This window comes from Chelonia mydas, chromosome 8 (genome assembly GCF_015237465.2).
Source record: "Chelonia mydas isolate rCheMyd1 chromosome 8, rCheMyd1.pri.v2, whole genome shotgun sequence".
Lineage (NCBI taxonomy): Eukaryota > Metazoa > Chordata > Testudines > Cheloniidae > Chelonia > Chelonia mydas.
The window spans coordinates 49,685,948-49,705,609 of record NC_057854.1 but is presented as its reverse complement, the minus strand read 5'-3'; the positions used below and the strand labels follow the sequence as shown (position 1 = coordinate 49,705,609).

The window sequence follows — 19,662 nt, the reverse complement described above, 5'->3', positions numbered from 1 at the left end:
ACATTTGTTGACTGCTGGGTGCTCCAAGCACCCTGATTAAAATAAGGCTGGCTCATTGCTTGTGACAGCCACGGTCTGTAATGTCTATTGCTAGGTAGCACGGGAGAAGAGGGATGTACAAGAAGGAAAAGTGACAGACTGGTAATTCGGTTAGTCATTGTCCTCTCCTCTCCCATTCTGCATCTGTCTCTTTCTCCTCAGGGAATGCCGCTTGGACTTTTCCCCTCTAATCTTAATATCTGTTACTTTGGTCTGGAAATCTCTGATTGGAAAGGGAATGAGTGGATTGGCGCCTGTATACTAGACTTGATTGAGAGAGAGTTCTCCTCTGTGCTCTCGTAGGCTGAGCCACACAGCTGGCTGTAATTGTTGTGGCTGTGCAGGACGGAAGGAGAGAGGGCTACAACAAACAGAATTACTGGAGAGTAACTTCCCCAGGACCAGGAGTGTTGTTTGTCAATGCTAAGCAAGGCAGGTGGGCAAGGAGGACTGTGGTGTTTGGGCAAGACAGACCGGCGCTGCAGATGTCAGCAACCAGTCCTGGGGAGGCGGGCAAGTGTCATTGGTGTATGAGCTGTGTAAAGCAGATGGGCACAGCTTGTGCTTTCAGTACCTGGCCAGGAGGCATAGCAGACAATGTCTGCACCAGCGCTGGGCGAGGCTGGCAGGCATAATACATGGCGCTGGCTGCAGGAGCAGAAAAGGGAGGCATCTCTGAGTTTGTACTGCAGTTTGCTGAGCCTTGCCTGGCCTCCCCTGTTGTTCTGGAGAGGAAGCGCACTAGGCGCTGGAGGGATTGCACTGCTGGGGGTTGCAGGAGCAGCCAGAGGAGTCACATCCATCGTTCCTCAGGAGGAAGCATCTAATGCCTGGCCCAGCGATCCTGTCCTCTTTTGGGAAGGGCCCCGCTGGCATGTGGGGGCTGATGCTGTGCCTGAGCTAGCCCAGGCTCTCTCTGCAGATCTGTGTGTGCAGATCTCATTTATCACAGGCTGGCCCTGGGAGCCAGGACAGCAGCTAGAACCACTTCCAGAGCAGCGAAACAACAGCCACAGAGGTGTGAGCATGAGGGACTGGCGCAGCTGTTCGGTAGGGGGAGGCAGTTAGCTAGTGAAGCCGTTTCCCGTCTCTGTCCTGCCAGGAACACCCTGAGCTGCCTGAGCGTCACCTCTGGGAGACTCCTGTTCCCTGGATGAATAATTCCCTTGGGTGATGTGGATGGGGCTTAGGAGGGGGTGCTGGCTAAGGACAGACCTGAGCCAAGTGGGGATTGGAGAGGCAGGAAGCCACGAGGTTGTAGAAAAGCCACAGACTTCCCAGAATCAGCCCATCCTTTTCAACTCCCTGGCCCCCACACCTGCATCCTCGCTTCTGCACCCTCCTGAGGCTCTGCAGCACTCCCAGTGCTCAGTTTCAATGACTTAACTGGCATAACAAGATGCACGCGTGCCCCTCCCTGCTTCCTCCCCCGTTATTCCTCCTCTTCCCCCTTCTTTTCCCTGTCCTCTTCCTCCTTCCTTTCTTCCTTCCACATTGCCGCCCCCTCTCTTCCTCCCACATCCCAACACACAACTTCCAAACCAAGCGAAGGCCTGGCAAGGCTGCAAACGGAAGAGGGGCTAGGGACGCAGGCATCCCTCAGTTACAAGGGCAGCACTTTCCCTGCTAAAATTCTTTTTTTTTTTTAAATCTGCCTCTTTCCATCCCCCGCTGCGTGCCTCGGCTTTGTGAGATTGAAGGACAGCCAGATGAAAAGCTTCTCCGACTTTCAGATCCGCTGTGCACCAAACCGCCCGGCTGCCTCCTCCTCTCTCTGCCCTTCCATTCCTCCCCTCCCCCCAATTCTCCTTTCAGATCACAGGCATCCCAGGGAGAAAGTGTCTGCGTTAGCATTTTTAATAAAGAGCTGGCTGGGAAGGATAGCAGGGGGATGGGTGGAGAAAAAGAAGTGAAGCAAAAAGCCAAGCCACAGATAGTAAAAGGTTGGCCCAAGTAGAAACAGCACGGGAGAGGCAGAGGCCTTAGAAGGAATACAAAGGCTGATCTAATTGGAGCTGTGAGCACCAGCGGGCTGGTGGGAGATTGCTGGATCTATTGAACCCCACTTGAAGCTGGTCTTCCAAATGTTTGCTCATGTCGCCCTTTCCTCTCCCTTCCTGGTGCTAGCTGAGGTGCAGCCATTACTCCCGAAATCACAGCACGCTGCATTCCTACCTGCTCACCCACTGGCTGGTGATGTGAGCTCTGGGCCACGGAGGGGGCTTCAGCACTTGGGGTGCTGGGTCCTTCTTACCTGTTATCTTTGGCCCAGGGTACAGCACTCAGAGATCAGGGGCCAATGGAAAGACTCTGTTAACTTCAGTGGATGTTGGGTCAGGCCCATGTGGAGTCCCTTGGATTGCATTTCAGTGGGTGGGACGTCACACCAGGATGAGTCTGAATTGGCGAGTCACTGTCTTCTCCCCGACCCTCATTTTAAATTAGCCGAGAAAATGGATTGTTAGTGTAGCTCGTCAGCTCTTTGGGGTCAGGTGGAAACAGGGATTTGGGGCTGGGGTTTCTGCCACTGCAGCTTCTCGGCCTGACTTTTCAATATGCATGGCACAGGGGAGAGGGCTGGTGGCTCCTCGGGACCCTCGCACGCTCCGGCACCTCCAGGTGCCTCCTCCACAGGTAGCTGTACAGGGCTCCTGAGCCCTGCTCTGCGAGTCTCCCTGTTTCCCTCACAGTGACTGCAGGAAGCCAAGTCCCCATAACCACAGCAAAATGCTCTCGCTCTCTCTGCTACCCCAGCCTGCTGAGGAGGAGCAGCCATTTTCCCGCCCATCACCATCTTCATGTTGTCCTCCTTTCCCCTCAGCACTTCCACTATGTGTTGGGGGGTATTTTTTCTTGGTTTGGTGTGGATTCGGGTGGGGGGTGTTACGTTTACATTTCATTAAATGTGCCTAACCCAGGACAATGCACCTTCCCCTGCCCGCCGACACGCTGAGAAATCAACTCAAAATGGCCGCTCTTGTCCATCCTCCTCTGGGCTGATGTTGACAGTTTGAATCAAACAGATTTTTTTATTTCCCCTCAGACATTTTTGGATTCAAAACTGTCGGATGCTTTTATTTTGCGTGAAATATTGAAATTTTGACATTGCGGGACATTGATTTTGAAATGTTTTCATGAAATCGAGGTTCTGCTTTTTTTTAACTCATGCTAATTCACCACGTGTGCTCCCATATCAGCCGGGGAATTTGTGCCAAAACCTCAAGGCAGCTTCTGAAATGTGAGTTTTGGCAGGAGCCTCTTCTGCTGCATGGGGCACCCATCTTATAAACAGGGAGGAAAAGAAGAGCTGCTATTTCTACTCCAGGCTAGAGAGCAGGCCCCAAATCCTTTCTTCATCTTGGGGGATTAAATAAGGTGTATTTTGTGGATGACTCTCAGAAGGTTCCCACAGGGTGCCTTCCTTTTCAGCCCGAACAGAGCGATGGGGAAATAGTTTGTTCTTGGACTACTCATTGTGTTAAGCTTCAGATTGGAAAATTAAGGGGAGGTAGGTGTATACATGCACATCTCCCAACAGTCCTGGGGTTCACGGGACTGTCCTGCTTTGACCGCACCAACCCCCCTGTTCTGTAGTGGAACATTTTCCACAGTCAGAGCCCCTTGGGGGGGCAAAAGGGGCTCATGCCCCCCATTTAATGGACCCCCCAGACCCAGTGGCGTTGTGACATGGCTCTCAGGGTTGCAGCGCCACTCAGGTTTGGCCCAGGTGGCCCTTTGTCTCCGTTTGCGGAGGAGTGGATGGGTCAAACCTCAGTGGTGTGGTGTCCCACGCCAGCACTTGAAATGTTGGGAGGTATGTACACAGTTCAGCTCTTGTGCCGCTTGCTGGGTGACAGCCTGAGAGGACTCCATTCTGAGTAAACTGACCAGGCTCTTTATTAAACCAGCTATTTGCAGACCTTAACACAGAGCTTATCCAACTGCAACTCAATATTCCTAGCCACCCTCAAACAGACTGACTGCCTGGTGCCTCCTCCATAGTCTTCCCTCCAGGTTCCCTGCAGGTGGCTACAATAGACTCTTCATTATCACTAGCATGTTCCTTGAACTCACTCCCTTGGCCATGCTGTAACCCCTTCGCCCCATCCGGACACTTTGGCTGGTAGGAGAGAGAAGAAGCCAGGAATGTAAAGAATAAAAGGCAAAGGTTACTGCAGATAAAAATGGTTCCTTGGAACAACCGAGCATAGAAAATGTACATTGAGGTGGGACAGTAGGTTACGGCACCAGGCATTGCATGGGGGTGGAGACCAGGATTTTTTTTGCAAGTGCAATCGCTTTGGGAGGTTCCCACCAAGCCCTGTTTTTGAGCCGTTGTCTCTATACCTAGGCGTGAATGGCAGTCGAGACTGGATTTGCAGGGAGTGCTGACGAGCAGAATTGAGGTGCACTGGCAGAGCTTTGAAGCAGCAGCTTGCCCAATTGCTGGCATACTTTGTCTGCTTCGTGGCAGCCCTCACTTTCAGGTTCACACCCGAACGGCATGATTGATAGCGAAAGATGAGGTCATTTCGAGCACAGTTAATCCAGTTTGATCAAACACTGAGCTGTTTCTGATCAGCCCTCATTTCTTTTGTGAGCTCTAAAGACTGCAACTGAAACACTTGCCAAGAGCAACAAAAATAGAGCAGCGAGGAGCCGGCAGCGATCATGAAAGAGGGAAAGAGCGAGACGCTAAAGGGAAGAGAAAGCGGGAACAAAACAAAGCAGCAAAACAACAGGGGGAAAAAGACAATGACTGAAATGGTGAGAGATGCACAGAGAGATGAAGTCCCCTCCATTACTTATTTCTGAAGCCAAAAGAAAAACAAAACCCAGCCAGGAAGGAGCCTTATTGAACACCATGCAGCATGGTCCAGGCAGCACTGAAGAGGACATGGCTTTAGAACCTGTGGGGTGCCCCTCCAGCTGCTGCTAAGTACCCAAGCCAGGCTTTTCTGTCCACCTCCCTCTACCCCTCATGTCCCAAAGTTGGCATTTTCCCTGCAGCACCTCCCAAGCCTTCTGCCAGGCCACAGTGCCACCACTTGATGCTCTCCTGTGTCCAGCAGCAGCCTTCTTGGAGAGACGCACTGCTGTGCAAGCAGCCCAGAGCAGGCACTACCCGATCTGGACTCCTCCTCTTGGTACTCAAGAGCGTCGTCCTGTATAACGCATCACAGCTGCACTAGAGACAACTGCAGGAGCAGGGATGGCAACACATGTAAACAACCCCCCTATCCTGCCCCACTGAATCACCAGGAGCTTTACAAGTGATATAATGGAGCAGGATGCCCAGTTGGCGCTCCATTGTGCCGTGGGCTCTTCTGGGAGAAGCTCCGTTGATCTCAGCAATGCCGAACACTGGCATGGCTGAGGATCTGGCCCCCAGCTTGGCCCTTGCCTTACCCTGACCCTCCCTTGTATAAAATGCCATGTTGGCGGGTAGAATGTCACTTGGCAGCCCTCGCAGTCTGTGGGAGCATGGAGCTTATGGGCGTGTTGCCAAGTGAGACAGCACGAGCTGCTTGGAAGGCTAAGAGCAATCAAGAATAAGGACGGTTTGTTGATTAATGTATTCGCTAGGGTTGGCATTTTCACAGGAGCCTATGGGGGTATGATGCCCATAATCCACTAAAATTCCGTGGGAGTTGAGCACTCACCCCATAGGCTCCTTCAAAAATCCCAGCCCGCCTAGTTATTTAAAGCTATTAACTGTACTGGGGGGTGCTCAAACTTTTTTTTTGCAGGGTTGGCCCCTTCTTAATGGTGAAAGAGAATCACTTGGACCTTCTCCTTCCCTCCCAGTTGCAGGTATGTGGACCCCGTTCACCATCCCATGGGATACCTCTGGAAACTCCAGCAATTGCTTATTTGGACAATGAGCATTAGAAAAATATTTACCAGCGTCACATGAACAATCACGGTATTCAGTCTTGGTTGGGAAATTCTGCACTGAAATACTCAGTGAGCCACTGGACAGTGAATTACCTTTGTACTTCTTGAGTTGACCATACTTAGGCTTGGCAGAATTCTATTTCTTTAAAAAATAATTTTGATGGATAACATTGGTTTATTTTCAGCACTTTTTTCAGTTTACATTAATTGTAAATTTTTTTCACAGTTGCGTAAACCCCCATGCATCTTGTGCATTTTCCTTTTTTGCATGCATTTCAATTTTCTCTGTTGCCAGAAAGTAAAGGGCATGTCAGACCATAGTTATTTAAGGAGAGATGATGTTGAGATTCAAGAAGTGAAAGCTTTATAACCATTAAAACAGAAGTTGTCGGCATCACATATCAAAATATACAAAATAAATATCCTTAAATCAAACTCTAAGAAGTTCTCCAGCAGCATTTTCCTATCTGTAAATTTTTCTTATTATCAATGGGAATTTTTTTGTTGGTTTGTGTGTGTGGAGAGCTACAGTAAAGCTGTAATGCAGCCTCTTTGCCTGCTTATTCAGAACCTTCTGAAAAGCAGCACCTTGTTCAGTGATGTGTTGGTTTCCTCTCAAGGCATTATGGGAAGCTCTTAGCTGCTCTCCCGTACATTTCTTGTCAAATACAGCAGACAAGACAAGTTTTGGAGGAGTCCCGTTTGCGGTCCGAGACGCAGTGGAAATTCTTGCTGCAGCCCCCGTTGTCCTGGGAGCAGCCCCGAACCAGTCCAAAGGAATCGAAGAGAACCTCCAGGCTATCAAAGGAAGAGGAAGTCATCAGTTCTTCCCTGCAAGGAGGAGAGGAAGAGGGACACTGTGAAATAGACATTTACCAGCATTTACTGATGATAAACTAAGCCTTCCAGTCCTCCTCATATTCAGGGTCCATTGGCTGTGCAGCATGGGGAAGTCTGCAGAGCAGCTGACCAGTCTGATCCTGGTCTGTGGCTAAACAGAGGAGTCCAGGCTCCAAGGCTGTCGATCCGGCACCTTTCACCAGCACTAAATTCACTGAGCAGGGGAAAAAAAGCCATTCTTATAATGATTTCCCTGCCTGTGTCTGTATGGAACGATACTGTCTCCCCTTTTGTTCGCCATCTGATGCACTCCCGAGAGACAAGAATAAAGCCCATCTGCAGGAGTATTGAAAGGCTTATAGATGGCAGTGTATTCAAGGTGTCTATGAGACATGCAAGAATGTACGTGTTTAGTTCTAAAGCTTGCTTTACTTGAGCCAGTCCAATCTGTGGGATGAATGGCATCCTCCAGTTCTCACCGACTTGACAAAAATCATTTTGAATCCTGGTAGAGAAACTAGACAGATGTACAATCCTGCAATCAGAATTTTTTTTTGTTGCTAAAATAACTTCAGATTAGAAATTAAGGTGCTTGTATAATAGAGCTGTAATTACCTGCAGAGAAAATTGCTAGGATTGTCTTCTGCATAGCAATAATTTAGCACCAATTGGAAAATATTCAGAGTCATCAATATCTCTCTCGAGGTCTGAGTTCACCTCTCTCACTGGATGGTGTTCTCCAGGGGGTGGGCAAGGCAAGTGGCCACGGCAAGTGGCCACTGTGGTATCTCTCAAAAGGTCATTGAAGTCAACTCCAGCTTCTTCTACCAGCATCTAAAAGGCAGATATACCACCATGGAGAAATCTACCACCAGAAGTGGTCACCACCATGCTGCTGATTCTCTTCAGTGCTGGCAAGACAAGTGTTCCGGAGGCTGGGTTTATTTTGTGGGAGAGTGGAGAAGATAGGTGGGCGTCCATGGAGCACCCTGCAATAGTAGTTGACCATGCTCCCTCTGTTCAGGTTGGTGATCCTGGAAACCATCCACCATCCATAGTGTTCTGCAGGTCTGGGAGCAGTGGGTTGGCCAATGACTCCATCTTGTCCTTGGTACTGGTGGCGGTGCCATGTGTCATTAGTGACACGTCACCACCCTGAGCATTTGACCATCAAGCCACATACTTTACCAAGCAAGCTGGAGATTGAGCCCATCTTTCTGCCAAGGCCAGAGTGCTTTTTGTGGCACATTTTTGATCAAGCCACTTTTAATACCCCAAACAAGAGTTTTTCTGCTACTTCCCTCAGGAGACTATTTCAGAGTCTAAAAGAGTCTATTTCTTTATATTCAGCCTAGATTTTCCCTTTTTGTGTCCTTTTAGCTGCTTCTGCTATCCTTAATAATTCTACTCCATGCTTGTGTTACACCTGCTCTCAATCTGTGTGCTGCTATCATGTTTTCCCTTATTGTCATTTAGCCAAGCTACACCTGTCTAACTCTTTTTTAATCGTTCGTCCTAACCAGTCCCTCCCGTCCCTTATTATTTTTTCCTGCTGTTCTCTGAATTTCCTCCAGCTTGTCAATATCTTCCTGCCCAGAAATGGATGCAGTATTCCAGGTGCAGTCATTCCACAGCTGTAAACTATGAAATCCCTTGATACTAATGCCTCTGTCAACTCGGCTCACTATTGCATGGGACCGTTCGGGTTTTTGACTCGCAGTGTCTCTCCAACGATGATGGATGGCAACATATTTTAACGGGTGTTCTCTTTCGAGTATGCATCTGCATGATCCCATTTTAGGTGTGCACGCACCTGATGCGTGGGAGAGCAGATATGTTTGTATAGCTCTGTCTCTTGGTGTCCTGCATGCTCCAGGTTTTCATGCAAGGGCATAGGAGTGGAGCAGGTATGATGTACAAGTGTGTACGACAGTACGGACTTGCAGCATTAGGCCACATATTGGCATTCACACATGTGGTGTCACTTGCCAGACTTTGCAGTCCCTCCAACTCTGGCTCAGGTCGGTTTGTTCCCCCAGCAAGACAATGAATAGACAAGAAGGTTTCAGTGCCTTGTGTGTCATTGCAGAGCTGGGTTGGCGTTTGGATCTCACAGAAGCGTGGAGGGGGTGTCCTCCTCACTCCTTGCTTCAACAAAGACCCTGATCATGGATGTGTCAGGGATAGGCTGGGGAGCTCATTTGGACCATCTACAGACACAAGGGGCCTAGTCCCTAGACAACAGGGAAGTAGGTATGAATGTCCTGGAGCTCAGAGCCATCATACTACCTGTGTGGCATTCCTGCCTGTCATCTGGAACTTGATAGTGCAAAATGTCACAGCCAACATGACAGCCATGCACTGCATTTGCAAACAAGGGAGCCCAGACTCCTTGCCCCTCTGCATGGAGGCTATCAAATTCTGGTACGATCAGAATGGGATAACTCTGATGGCCCTTCACCAGGAGTCAGCGACAATCTGGCAGATTTCCTGAGCAGACCAACCCTGAATAGTCCTTGCACAGATTTGTGATAGGACTGATATCCTGCCATTGTGGAGCCCCGCCCCACCCCGTCTCCAATAGGGTTGTTTGCCATCAAGGACAGCACAAAATCTAAGATCTTTTGCTCCAAGGCAGGACAGAACCCAGGATTGTTATTGGATTCCTTCCCTCTACAGTGGAGCAGAGGTCTGCTGTGTGCCTTTCTGTTGCTTCCAGTGGTGATTGTCAAGATCTGGAGACAGGGCCATCGTCAGTCTTGTAGCCTTATGCTGGCTGAGGCAGTTCTGTCTGACAAACCTGTTACGGATGTCGGTTCAGCCTCCATTCCAGCTCGCAGCCACCTCCATCTGATCTCACAGCACTACAGCCCGATGCTCCATTCAAACCTGGAGTTGCAGCACCTGAAAGCACTGCTCTTGGCTGGTTCAGTACCATGGATAGGAACTGCTCCCTACAGGTCCAGGAAATCCTGGTTCACAGCAGGCAAATGTCTACCAGGAAGATGCATTCCTCTAAATGGAAGAGGTTCTTGATATGGGCCACCCGGCATGGTCTGAACCTGGTTTAAGCCATGATATTGAAGATCCCCAATTACTTACTGCACTTAAAACATGTTGGCTTTGTGTTCAGCTTTATTAAGTCCACTGAGCTGTCCAAGACTGGGACTGTTCAGCTTGGAAAAGAGACCACTGGGGGGTGGGGGAGGGGATATGGTCAAGGTCTGTAAAATCATGAACAGTGTGAAGAAAGCGAACAGGGAAGTGTTATTTATCTCTTCACATAACACAAGAACACAAGAGGTCACCCGATGAAATTAATAGGCAGCAGGTTTACAGCAAACAAAAGGTAACACTTCTTCACACAACGCTGAGTCAGCCTGTGGAACTTGGTGCCAGGGGATGTTGTGAAGGCCAAGATTATAACTGGATTAAAAAAGAATTAGATAAATTCAAGGAGGATGGGTCCATCAGTGGCTATTAGCCAGGATGGTCATGGACGTAACTGCCCTGAGAGTCCTTAAATCTCCACCTGCCAAAAGCTGGTACTGAACAACGGGGTGGATCACTCGAAATTGCCCTGTTCTGTTCTTTCCCTCTGAAGCATCTGGCACTGGTCACTGGCCATTCTTATGAGCTGAATGCCCCTTATGACGTTCCCTATGAGCAAGATGGTACCTGAAGTCCATTCTTAAGACCTCACCTGAAGTCCATTCTTAAGGTAAATGCAGAATTTCATCTGAACCAATTGATAAGCCAGCCTGTCTTTTTCCTGAAACCACAGCTGGTTCTAGGAGAAAAGAAATTATACACGCTGGATGTGTCCAGGGCTTTGCTTTATTACATTGACATGACCAAACTGTTCAAGCTATCTCCCCATCTGTTTGTAGCCATAGCCAGGTATTCTAGAGATCATCCATTCGCTGAGGATATTACACTGTGTGGGTCCATTGCTTCTCAATGTGTTACCAGCTGACTGATGTGGCTCTCCCTCTGAACACCAAGTCTCACTCCACCAGAGCTCTATATCTGTCGTCTACTTCGGGGATGTGCTGATGTCAGAAATCTGCAGGGTGACGACATAGAGTAACCCACTGACTTCTGTCCAGTGCTGTACCTTGGAGTTAGGAACTATGTCAGAGGTCAGGTTTGGGAGACCAATATCCCCATCACTGTTCGACCAATGCAGCTGGTACTCCTCAGTCCCACCATCCAGGTGTGATGCTGCTCGATTGTGGTCCACAGTGGCATCCCCACTGACACATAATGGAAGAAGAATGGTTCCTTATACTGCAGGAACTGTGGTTCTTTGAGATGTGTATTCAGCGTGGCTCCCACGACCTGCCCTCCATCACTGCTTTCGGAGTCCTCTCCTGCCAGGGGTTTGAATTGCAAGGGTACTCCTCCAGGCTCTCTAAAAACAGGCGGGATACAGCTCCATTTTCCCCAAAGCTTTCCTAGATGTCTGCAGCCTCTGGGAAAACAAGCTGCACAGTGGAGATGCAGGACGTATCTGACAAACTGAGTGGGAGATTCCGTTAAAGCCACATATGCTCTAACAGGAGCAGCTTCCTCCATTGCTTACGTGCTTTGTCCCCTCTGGGGGGCGACCACGTGTTACATCAGAGGAGACACTATGAGGGAGATATAATGAGGTAAGTTTCTTCAGGAGTTAGCTACATGGTGCTAAAGCTTACGTATGTGCTCGCTACGTTCAAGAAGAAGAGGGCAGCTAAGGTAATTAGACAAAGTCAGCAGGGCTCCAGGCAGGGGCAGGGGTTTGCCTGCTCAGCGCTGCTTGCAAAATCAGAACAGGATCAGCACTGGGATGTGATATAGCCAAAGGAAACCCAGAATCCCGCAGGACGCCGTATTGCTGATGCAGCAGGTGGGACCCTCCCAGAGTGTTGGTGCCAAACCAATGTCCCAGGACGGTGGTAGGGGGCAGTGCGACAGAGGGCAGGGATTCAAGAAATCTCCGGACGCCATTTGGAAGTGTTGGCTCCATTGTCCTGGTCCAGGTCCTGTTTAGGTCATTACCTCCTGCCTCACTGAATTCCTCCTTCAGATTCAATGAACTGAGCTAGTCTTCTTCACTTCCTGTCAGGGCTGGTGTTGGGGGGTGACAAGCGGGGCAATTGTGCAGGGCCCCACGCCACGGGGCCCCCGTGAAGCTAAGTTACATCATCTCTACAGTATCACTCTGGGGAAATGTAATGCGAGTCTTAGTCATTTAATTGCTGAAAGTGGAAATAAATCACACGGAAGCAGCGGTTTTCAATCTGGGGGGCATGCCCCCCAAAGGAGCGCAGAGGAACGTTTGGGGGTGGGGAGCACAGGGATGCCAGGCGGCTGGGGCTTCAGCGGGGTGGGGGCCTACTCCTTAGTTTCTGCCCTGCAGCAAGTCTAGCACTGGCCCTGCTTCCTGTCCTAAATTGTTGCCTAGTGTTACTGTGTACTGCTAAACAGCAACTCTAGAAACGACTGCATTCCACTGACCAGTGAAGCAATCCCTGGATGTGTAGCATCTCACACCAGCATAAACCTGGTGTGAATCGCCAGTGGGGTCACTTCTGATATTCACGGGTGTATGTGAGATCAGACCCAGGCCCCGAATCTGGTACGTGTGGTGCTGTACAAATTAGTACACGATATTAATTTCATTTTCTTTTCTCCTTCCAGACCTTGGCCATATACAATATTCCAGCGTGGATTTGACTTGGTGCTGGGAGAGCAGCCTTCGGATAAGATCTTTAGGTAAGGCTTGGCTGCCCTGCCAGCATCCCCAGTTACCTTAGCTCCCTGCCGCCAGCCAGCCAGCCCCTCCCCGTGCCCTCTGGGCACAAACAGAACAATGGGCCTCAAGCGTCCATCAATAAATACACTCCCCAGTTCCCATGGGTCACGGGACATCTCTTGTGGGCGTCAGAGGGATCTGATTGGCCACGTCTGGGTTGAGCGGTGGCTTGGGGTAACCGGTTGATGGGTCTCTTTCAGTACAAGCACTAACTCAATGGAAGAAGCGAGTTATTACTATATCCACTGGCTGTGAAGGCAGCTAGGCTTTGATCCTGGGTGTCTGTGCTCATGGGGGCGTGCGTGTGTGTGTGTGTGCGCGCGCGCGCATGAAGCTGCATGGCTGCTCCTGTGCTATTCTCCACCACATTTGCTGTCCTGTCCATGCTCCCCTTTGCATGGTGGCAGCTCTGGTACATTCTCCCTCCTGCTTCCCTGCTGTGTGGTTGCACCGGTGTTCTCTCCTGTCTCCGCAATCTCCCATTTTCCCCGCTCTTGTCCCGGTTTCCCCTCTCTGCCCACAGGAGGTGTGATGTGGCGCTCTCTATGGGAACGCGTCATGTCCACTGTGAACCAGGGCACTCTCCATTTACAGCGTACTAAGGGCCAGACCTTGAGGCCGTTACCTGGTTTAGACTTTACTCAGGCAAAGCTCTGACAGAAGTTGAGCAGAGCCTCACTAATGCCTCAGGATTTGGCCTGAGGGCTGGCTGAAGACCTCAGCTTGTGTCCTAATACAGACCAGGCCCTTAGGCGCTGCATGGTCTCAGAGAGAGCCTCATTTCTCTTCCCCCACTCCCTCCAGCCCCTTCTGGAGGCATTAACGAGTTAATGAATCGGTGAGTGCTTCTGGGGGTGGGAGAGGGAAGACAGGAAGGGGGAAGAGGCAAAGAAGGCAGGGGATGCCTAGCTTCTTGCACTGGGTGAGGTGGAAAACCGAGGTCCTGAGCACTTGGAAGTGGCAGCATTTCTGACGGCTGGGTGTTGAGAGACTTAGGTTCTATTTTCCAACTCAGCCACGGACTCACTCTGTGACCGTGGCAAATCACTTACCTGCAGTGTGCCTCGGTTTCCCCATTGGCGAGAAGGGAATAATAATAATAGAAATTTGTAAAGCACCTGGGAGCAGGCATGGAGTGCAACAGTTTGTTTCCACCGTGGGCATCGGGGAGGCATGGTATACACACTGAGCTCCAGTTCCTGCTCGCAGTGCTGCATCACCTCTCCCCACCCTGCGTCACCCTGTGTGCGGCTGGGACCGGGATTACAGCATTCTCCGTGCTCTGCCGGTGCACGCGGGCTGCTCTTAGCTAGTGGGATTCTCCTGCCTGCTGGAGTCTGGCTTTTATTCTCAGTGGGTCTGCAGCTTCCCTGCATTCTGAATACCTGGCAAGCTCGGATGCTCTCCCCCATGATCTCCCACTGGTGGGTGAGTTAACCGCCCTCCGATTTTCCAGGTCTACTAACTCCACCCAGCCACTTGCCGGCAGTGTCACTAGAGAGGCTATGGGCAGAATAGGCAACGGAGGCTGAACCTGCTGCTCAGTCTAGAGGTGATCTAGCCAGGGCAGACTGGAGTCATGTTCGTGGGATGGGGGTGGGGCGCACTGCCCGGACTCCACTTGTCCTGTGGACAAGCAGAGGATGTCAGCTTCCAGGCCTAGTAATGCCGCACCTTTAACATCAGTCAATGGGGAAAGAAAGAAAGCGAAGAGGCTTCTGTGGCAGCTGGAGCCATGACTAGCTTAGTGGCTCCTGCTGAGGGTCCCTATTGGCTGCTCATAGCCCTACTGCCTCCTCCTGGGGAAACATACAAATTGCCACACAGGATCGCACCACTGGTCCCTCTAGGCCAGTCTCCAGTCTCTGACAGGGCAAGCACCAGCTTCATCAGAGGCAGAATCCTACAGCGGGCAGTGATGAGATAAGCTGTCCCAGGATACCCATCAGTTACAGTTTGGGCTAGGCCCTGGGATCAGAGGTTCTAGCCCAGGCCCCAGGGACAGAGAGCACCTCCTTTGGAGAAGGCTGGTATGTCTGTTGTGAATGAAAGCAGCAACTGAGTGCTGGTGGGCAGTGGGAGAGAGGAAAGAGACCTCTTCCCCTTTGCATCACAATGATTAGCGTGTTGCTCACGTGGGAGCCAATGTTCGTATTCCTCGTTCGTGCCAGCCCATTTCTACTGCCTCTAAGCAGCGAGCCTGCTGGCAGCCCCTGCGCTGACACCCACCCAGTCAAATGTGGAGCTTGCAAATGAGTGAATGAATAAATGAATAACCTCTAGCTGCATCCCTCAGCCCCTGCCTCTACTCTGACTGCCTTGATTGCGGTAGTTGTTAGGGAGAGGGAGTCATCTGCCTAGGAGCCGTGGCTGCTGTGCTGGGAGGCAGGGCTGTAGCTTTGAGCGTGCTCCCCACTCTCATCGACAGGGAACGCCTCTCGTCCAGGGAGTGCTGTAGCTGGTGTGTTCCTGCTCTGAGGGGGGCTGTGGCAGCCCGCCTGTCCCTTCCTTACGCTCGCACTGGGGGCAATTTGCTGTCCCCCACTCCGCTCTCTGCATTTCAGCAGTGCTTGGAGGGCAGGCCTCCCGCGTGCCTGGTGCTGTGCAAACACAGCCGTTCCAGACCCTGAAAACCTGACTTACCATCTACCCAGTTAAAAGAAGCCCCGTTGCACCAATGTGGAGTTGGGACACAGAGAGAGTAAAGCTGGGGTTTTCAAAGGAGCCAGTCTCCCAGCTTCTGCGGGAAGTGGTGTTCTCTAACTCCCAGCCCAAATGGTTCAAACAGGGTCACCCAAGAAGTCTGGCCGAGCCAGGAAATGGTCCCACATCCTCCGTGTCCCTGTGCATTGCCCAAACTGCAGGGCCAGTCTTCCTCCCTTAACCACAGCTCCATTTGTCTTCTCCTTCTTCTTCCATCCCATGCTCCATGGAACCTTTCTCTCCCTATAGCCAGGCTGCCCGTTGCACTTTGCAGGTGCTACAGTCAGACTCTGCAGCAAAACGAAGAGCCAGCACTTTACTGAAGGCATCAAGGCTGGCTTGGGGGCTAGGAAGGATGATCTAGTAGGTAGGGCATACGACAGGTGCTCCAAAGACCTGGGTTCGATTCCTGGATCAACCACAGACTTCCTAGGTGACCTGGGGCAAGTCACTTAATCAGCCTTGTGCCTGCGTTCCCCACCCATCAAGTGGGGATGGTAGCACTTCCCTATCTCCTGTGGGGGGTGTGAGGACAAATACATTAAGGATTGTGAGGTGCTGGATACTATAGGAATGGGGGCTGTGAATAGACACCCAGAGCCATCCTAGTACCTCAGCATCTCCTTCCATCCCATGTGCTGGCTCAGGAGCTGTCTGTGCTTTGGGTCATGGGTGTGGAGGGGCTCTTCACCAGACATTTATCCACCATTCTCTTCAAGGGGGTGTGGCTGGCAGGGGCCCTGCGCCATCCTCCTTATCCGGTTGCTGTGGCAGTCGCACCTCGCTTCCTACATGCGCCCCTTCCCTTGTCCCCCTGTGTGGCTTGAACTCAGGTGGGTGCTGTTTTCCTTCCCCTAGTGAACCGTTCTAACTCTCTACGGCAGGTTCACCTACACCCTGGGGGAAGGGATGTGGCTGCCACTGAGTAAGAGCTTTGTGATCCCGCCGGCCGAACTGGCCATCAACCCCTCAGCCAAGTGCAAAACGGACATGACGGTGATGGAGGATGCGGTGGAGGTCAGGTGAGTGTGTTCGTGGAGCGGGGGAGCTCGAGGCACGGGACGTCCAAAGGGCCACACCAGTACTGGGGGAGGAGGATTGCACTCACAAGGCAGGCTCTGAAGTTGGAGGAACCATAGAGCTAACCGCAGCTTGTGTATTGTTACAGTCCTTCAGTGCTGTGGCATTTGGCGTCTTTCTGGTGGATGTTCATTCAGATGTTGACGGGACATCAGGATATACAGCCTGACCCAATGCCCAGTGACGTCCCATGAGAGTTTCTCCTCTGACTCCAATGGACTTTGCATAAAGCTCTCACTGTGTACACTGGGAGACCCCCTTTGGGTGCACATTTCCTGGGCAAAGTTTAGTACAACCTTCACCATGTGCCTTCTGCATGCCATGGTCCTCAGCCTGCTTAGAGCCATGCCTTCAAAGACATCTCAGCTGTTCCCAGTAGATTAAGTCATTCAGAGAGTACCTGTTGGGTCTTACTAGTGTCAGCTTATAGGACTAAAGCTAACCAGCTACATACAGACTTAGAGTCCTCACTACTGAGTGATGGGGATCCTCCGAGTCACATTTTCACAATATCAGATGGGCATCTGGCAGCATTTGCACATGCAGTTATTACCACTCTGTGCACAGCATGCACTGCCCATGCACAAATGGATAGTGAGGTTAGTGTGTGTGTGGTTAGTCTAATTCGCACCTGTGATCAGTACAGTTTTGTACAAAAATATGGCCGCATGACCGTGTACCACTGTAGGTGCAAATATCTATTGGTGGATGTGTGAATATGTCTGTACTCACTAGCACTTTAGATTAAAATGGCATTAATATATTTATGCTCTACGACCTGAATTTTGTATTGTGTCCCTTTCTCCCCCTCCTTGCAGGGAAGAACTGATGACTTCCTCCTCCTTTGATAGCCTGGAGGTTCTCTTAGACTCCTTTGGACCGGTTCGGGACTGCTCCAAGGACAACGGGGGCTGCAGCAAGAATTTCCGTTGCATCTCGGACCGCAAATTGGACTCGTCCGGTTGTGTGGTGCGTGCGTCCTGGGGGTCAGAGCCCAAAGCTTGTCTTGTCTGCTGTATGTGATAAGAAATGTGTGGGAGGGCAGCGAAGAGCTTTCCATAATGCCTTGGGAGGAATCAAACAAACACGTCACTTAACAAGGTCCTCCTTTTCAGAAGGTTCATTACAGCTTTACTGTAGCTCTCCCAACACTATCTAACTTATTCATGGATAGCTTCTCCCAGCTTCTACCTACCCACAGTTCTCTAGCCTAAGACAGTGAGGCAGCCCCAAGGGGCCTCTGAGCCATGAGTTCTGCTAACACCACCAAATTAACGAGGATAAAAGTTACCGAGGGAGCATCAACCCTTGCTACACGTAGATGTTCCTGCCCCTCATTCCCCTGTAGAAGCCTCAGAGTCCCATAGACTCAGGTGTATTGGCTTGTTTCTGAGTCCTGGAACTTGGTCATTCTCTTCCTTAACCTGGGTCTCAGCTAAGAGGAGCTGCCGGTTGGCACCATTGTAACTGCTGCTGCAGATTGTCCCTTGCCACATATTGCTGTTCTGGTGTTCTTGGGGTATGGCTGTCAGGAGATGTCACCTGCAGGCCTGGCTTAGCGAAAAGTGGCTGGTCCCAATTGCTGCATGTGTTGCAGTGATTCAGACGATTTAGGTCGGTGTTTCCCAACCAAGTGAGCAGGCCCCATTACCGGGGTGGGGGGAGATTAGTCCAGGGAGGGGGCACAAGACCAGAGGGATGCAGGGATAATTGCATGACCCCCAGATGCACCTTGCTACCATTGCATGGAGGCTTCTGGTGTTGCAGGTGAATCGGGATGACCCTTTGAGAGCTTCCCATCTTCCTTCCCTGTTCCTTGGTGGTCTCTGCTGCAGGGGCAGCTCACGTCTCTGACTGCAGGCTGGGGCAGCAGCCTGCCAAGCCAGTCTGATTTCTGCTCTCGTGGCACTCCTCCATGCGTCATGCGACAGACAGCCCCCATTAGACGTGGCGTGTGGCTTTCGGGCAAGTGGGGGAACTGGAGGAGGAGCTGTCACACTTGGATGTGGGGAAGGAGCAAGGAGACAAATGACAAGGGGAGAAAAAATAGACAGCAAAGAAAGAAGATGGGCAGGGAGGAGGAAGAGACAGTGGATGCTGTGCCAGGCCTGGGACAGAGAGACGCTCTCTGTATGCGAGCTTGGGGAGCTGTGCCACCGACCTGTCCCCTTCCCACTGTGTGGCTCCAGCAGAGGAAGTGTGGGGGAGCCACTGCTTGAGGTGAGAATGTTTCCCATGGGAGCAGAAGGACACAGCCCTGGGGGGCTTGTGACTGAGATTGGTGGGTGGCCATCCCCAGTGGAGCTAGGCATCCTAGTGTTCATGGGAGCCTGCAGGTCAAGCACTGTGTCCCTTGACTCCCACAAGGAAGGAGATGGGCTGTACTGGATATGGAGACATTTTAAATCTCTCCCCACATGAGGGCCTATGGGAGCAATGAGTGGCAGTGTGCAGAGAAACCTTGCAGTGTCTGCCATAGCCTGACACCGCCCACCTGCCCCCTCCCCGCCCATCATTTGCCACTTGGCTTGTACTGAGCATGCTCACTTAATGTGAGCATGCTCAGTAACACTGCTGAAGCCAGCTGCCTTCACTCTGCCCCTCCCCCCCACTGTCAGCAGGCATGGGACATCTATCGCCATAGCACAAGGAAAAGGTCCATGTTGAGTGGGCGGCTTTCGTGAGATCTTCCTTCAGTATGGGTGGTTGGAAACCAACTGCTCCATCTGCCGGTGGTACATGGAGCTCAAGGTTGGTGCTTTCAGGAGCTCTGTGTTTTCACCGTGTAACTCTTGGTGCGTAGCCAGCTGCCAATTCTAGACGGGAGTGGGGTGGGTAAGTGGCTAGGGGTTCCTACCAAGTGCCCTGCACATCTCCTCCCTTTCTCCATGGCACACCAGTGTTCTTATTGTCCCTGTGTTTACAAGAGTCCCACTGCCTGGATATGGTGCTTTCATACCTTGGGGGAATATTTTTCTGTCTGCGTTGCAGCAGCAATGTCCCATCTCCCCCGTTCCCTCACCCCTCTGTACGTGTGCTCCCGACGAGCCATCTGTCCGCTTCGGAAGCCAGCTGTGAAGCTGCTGAGCATGTCTCATCATTCACGCTCTTCCCCAGTCGCGCCGCATCTGCAGTGCTCTGGGAGACCCTCTCTGCTGGAGATGGGTGTGCTAATGGGCTTTGGATGTGGAACGCTCCTCACCCCAAGACGGTGTAAACTTCTGACAGCAGCAGCATAACCCCTGTAGGGCAGAGAGTGAGCGAGAGGCTGCCAGAGCTAGCAAAGCAAAGAGCAAGAGACAAAG

General features: G+C 51.3%; 1 protein-coding gene across 4 annotated transcripts in view; it reads left to right on the top strand.

Moving 5' to 3' along the window:
- ASTN1 (astrotactin 1) overlaps nucleotides 1-19,662 on the top strand; it is a 188,125-nt gene that overhangs the window by 119,002 nt on the left and 49,461 nt on the right. For all 4 annotated transcript variants that reach the window (XM_043520869.1, XM_037907690.2, XM_043520870.1 and 1 more), the window contains exons 9-11: nucleotides 12,460-12,534; nucleotides 16,162-16,299; nucleotides 17,176-17,326. In XM_043520869.1, the coding sequence (XP_043376804.1) occupies nucleotides 12,460-12,534; nucleotides 16,162-16,299; nucleotides 17,176-17,326 (364 nt within the window). The remainder of the gene's footprint in view (nucleotides 1-12,459; nucleotides 12,535-16,161; nucleotides 16,300-17,175; nucleotides 17,327-19,662) is intronic.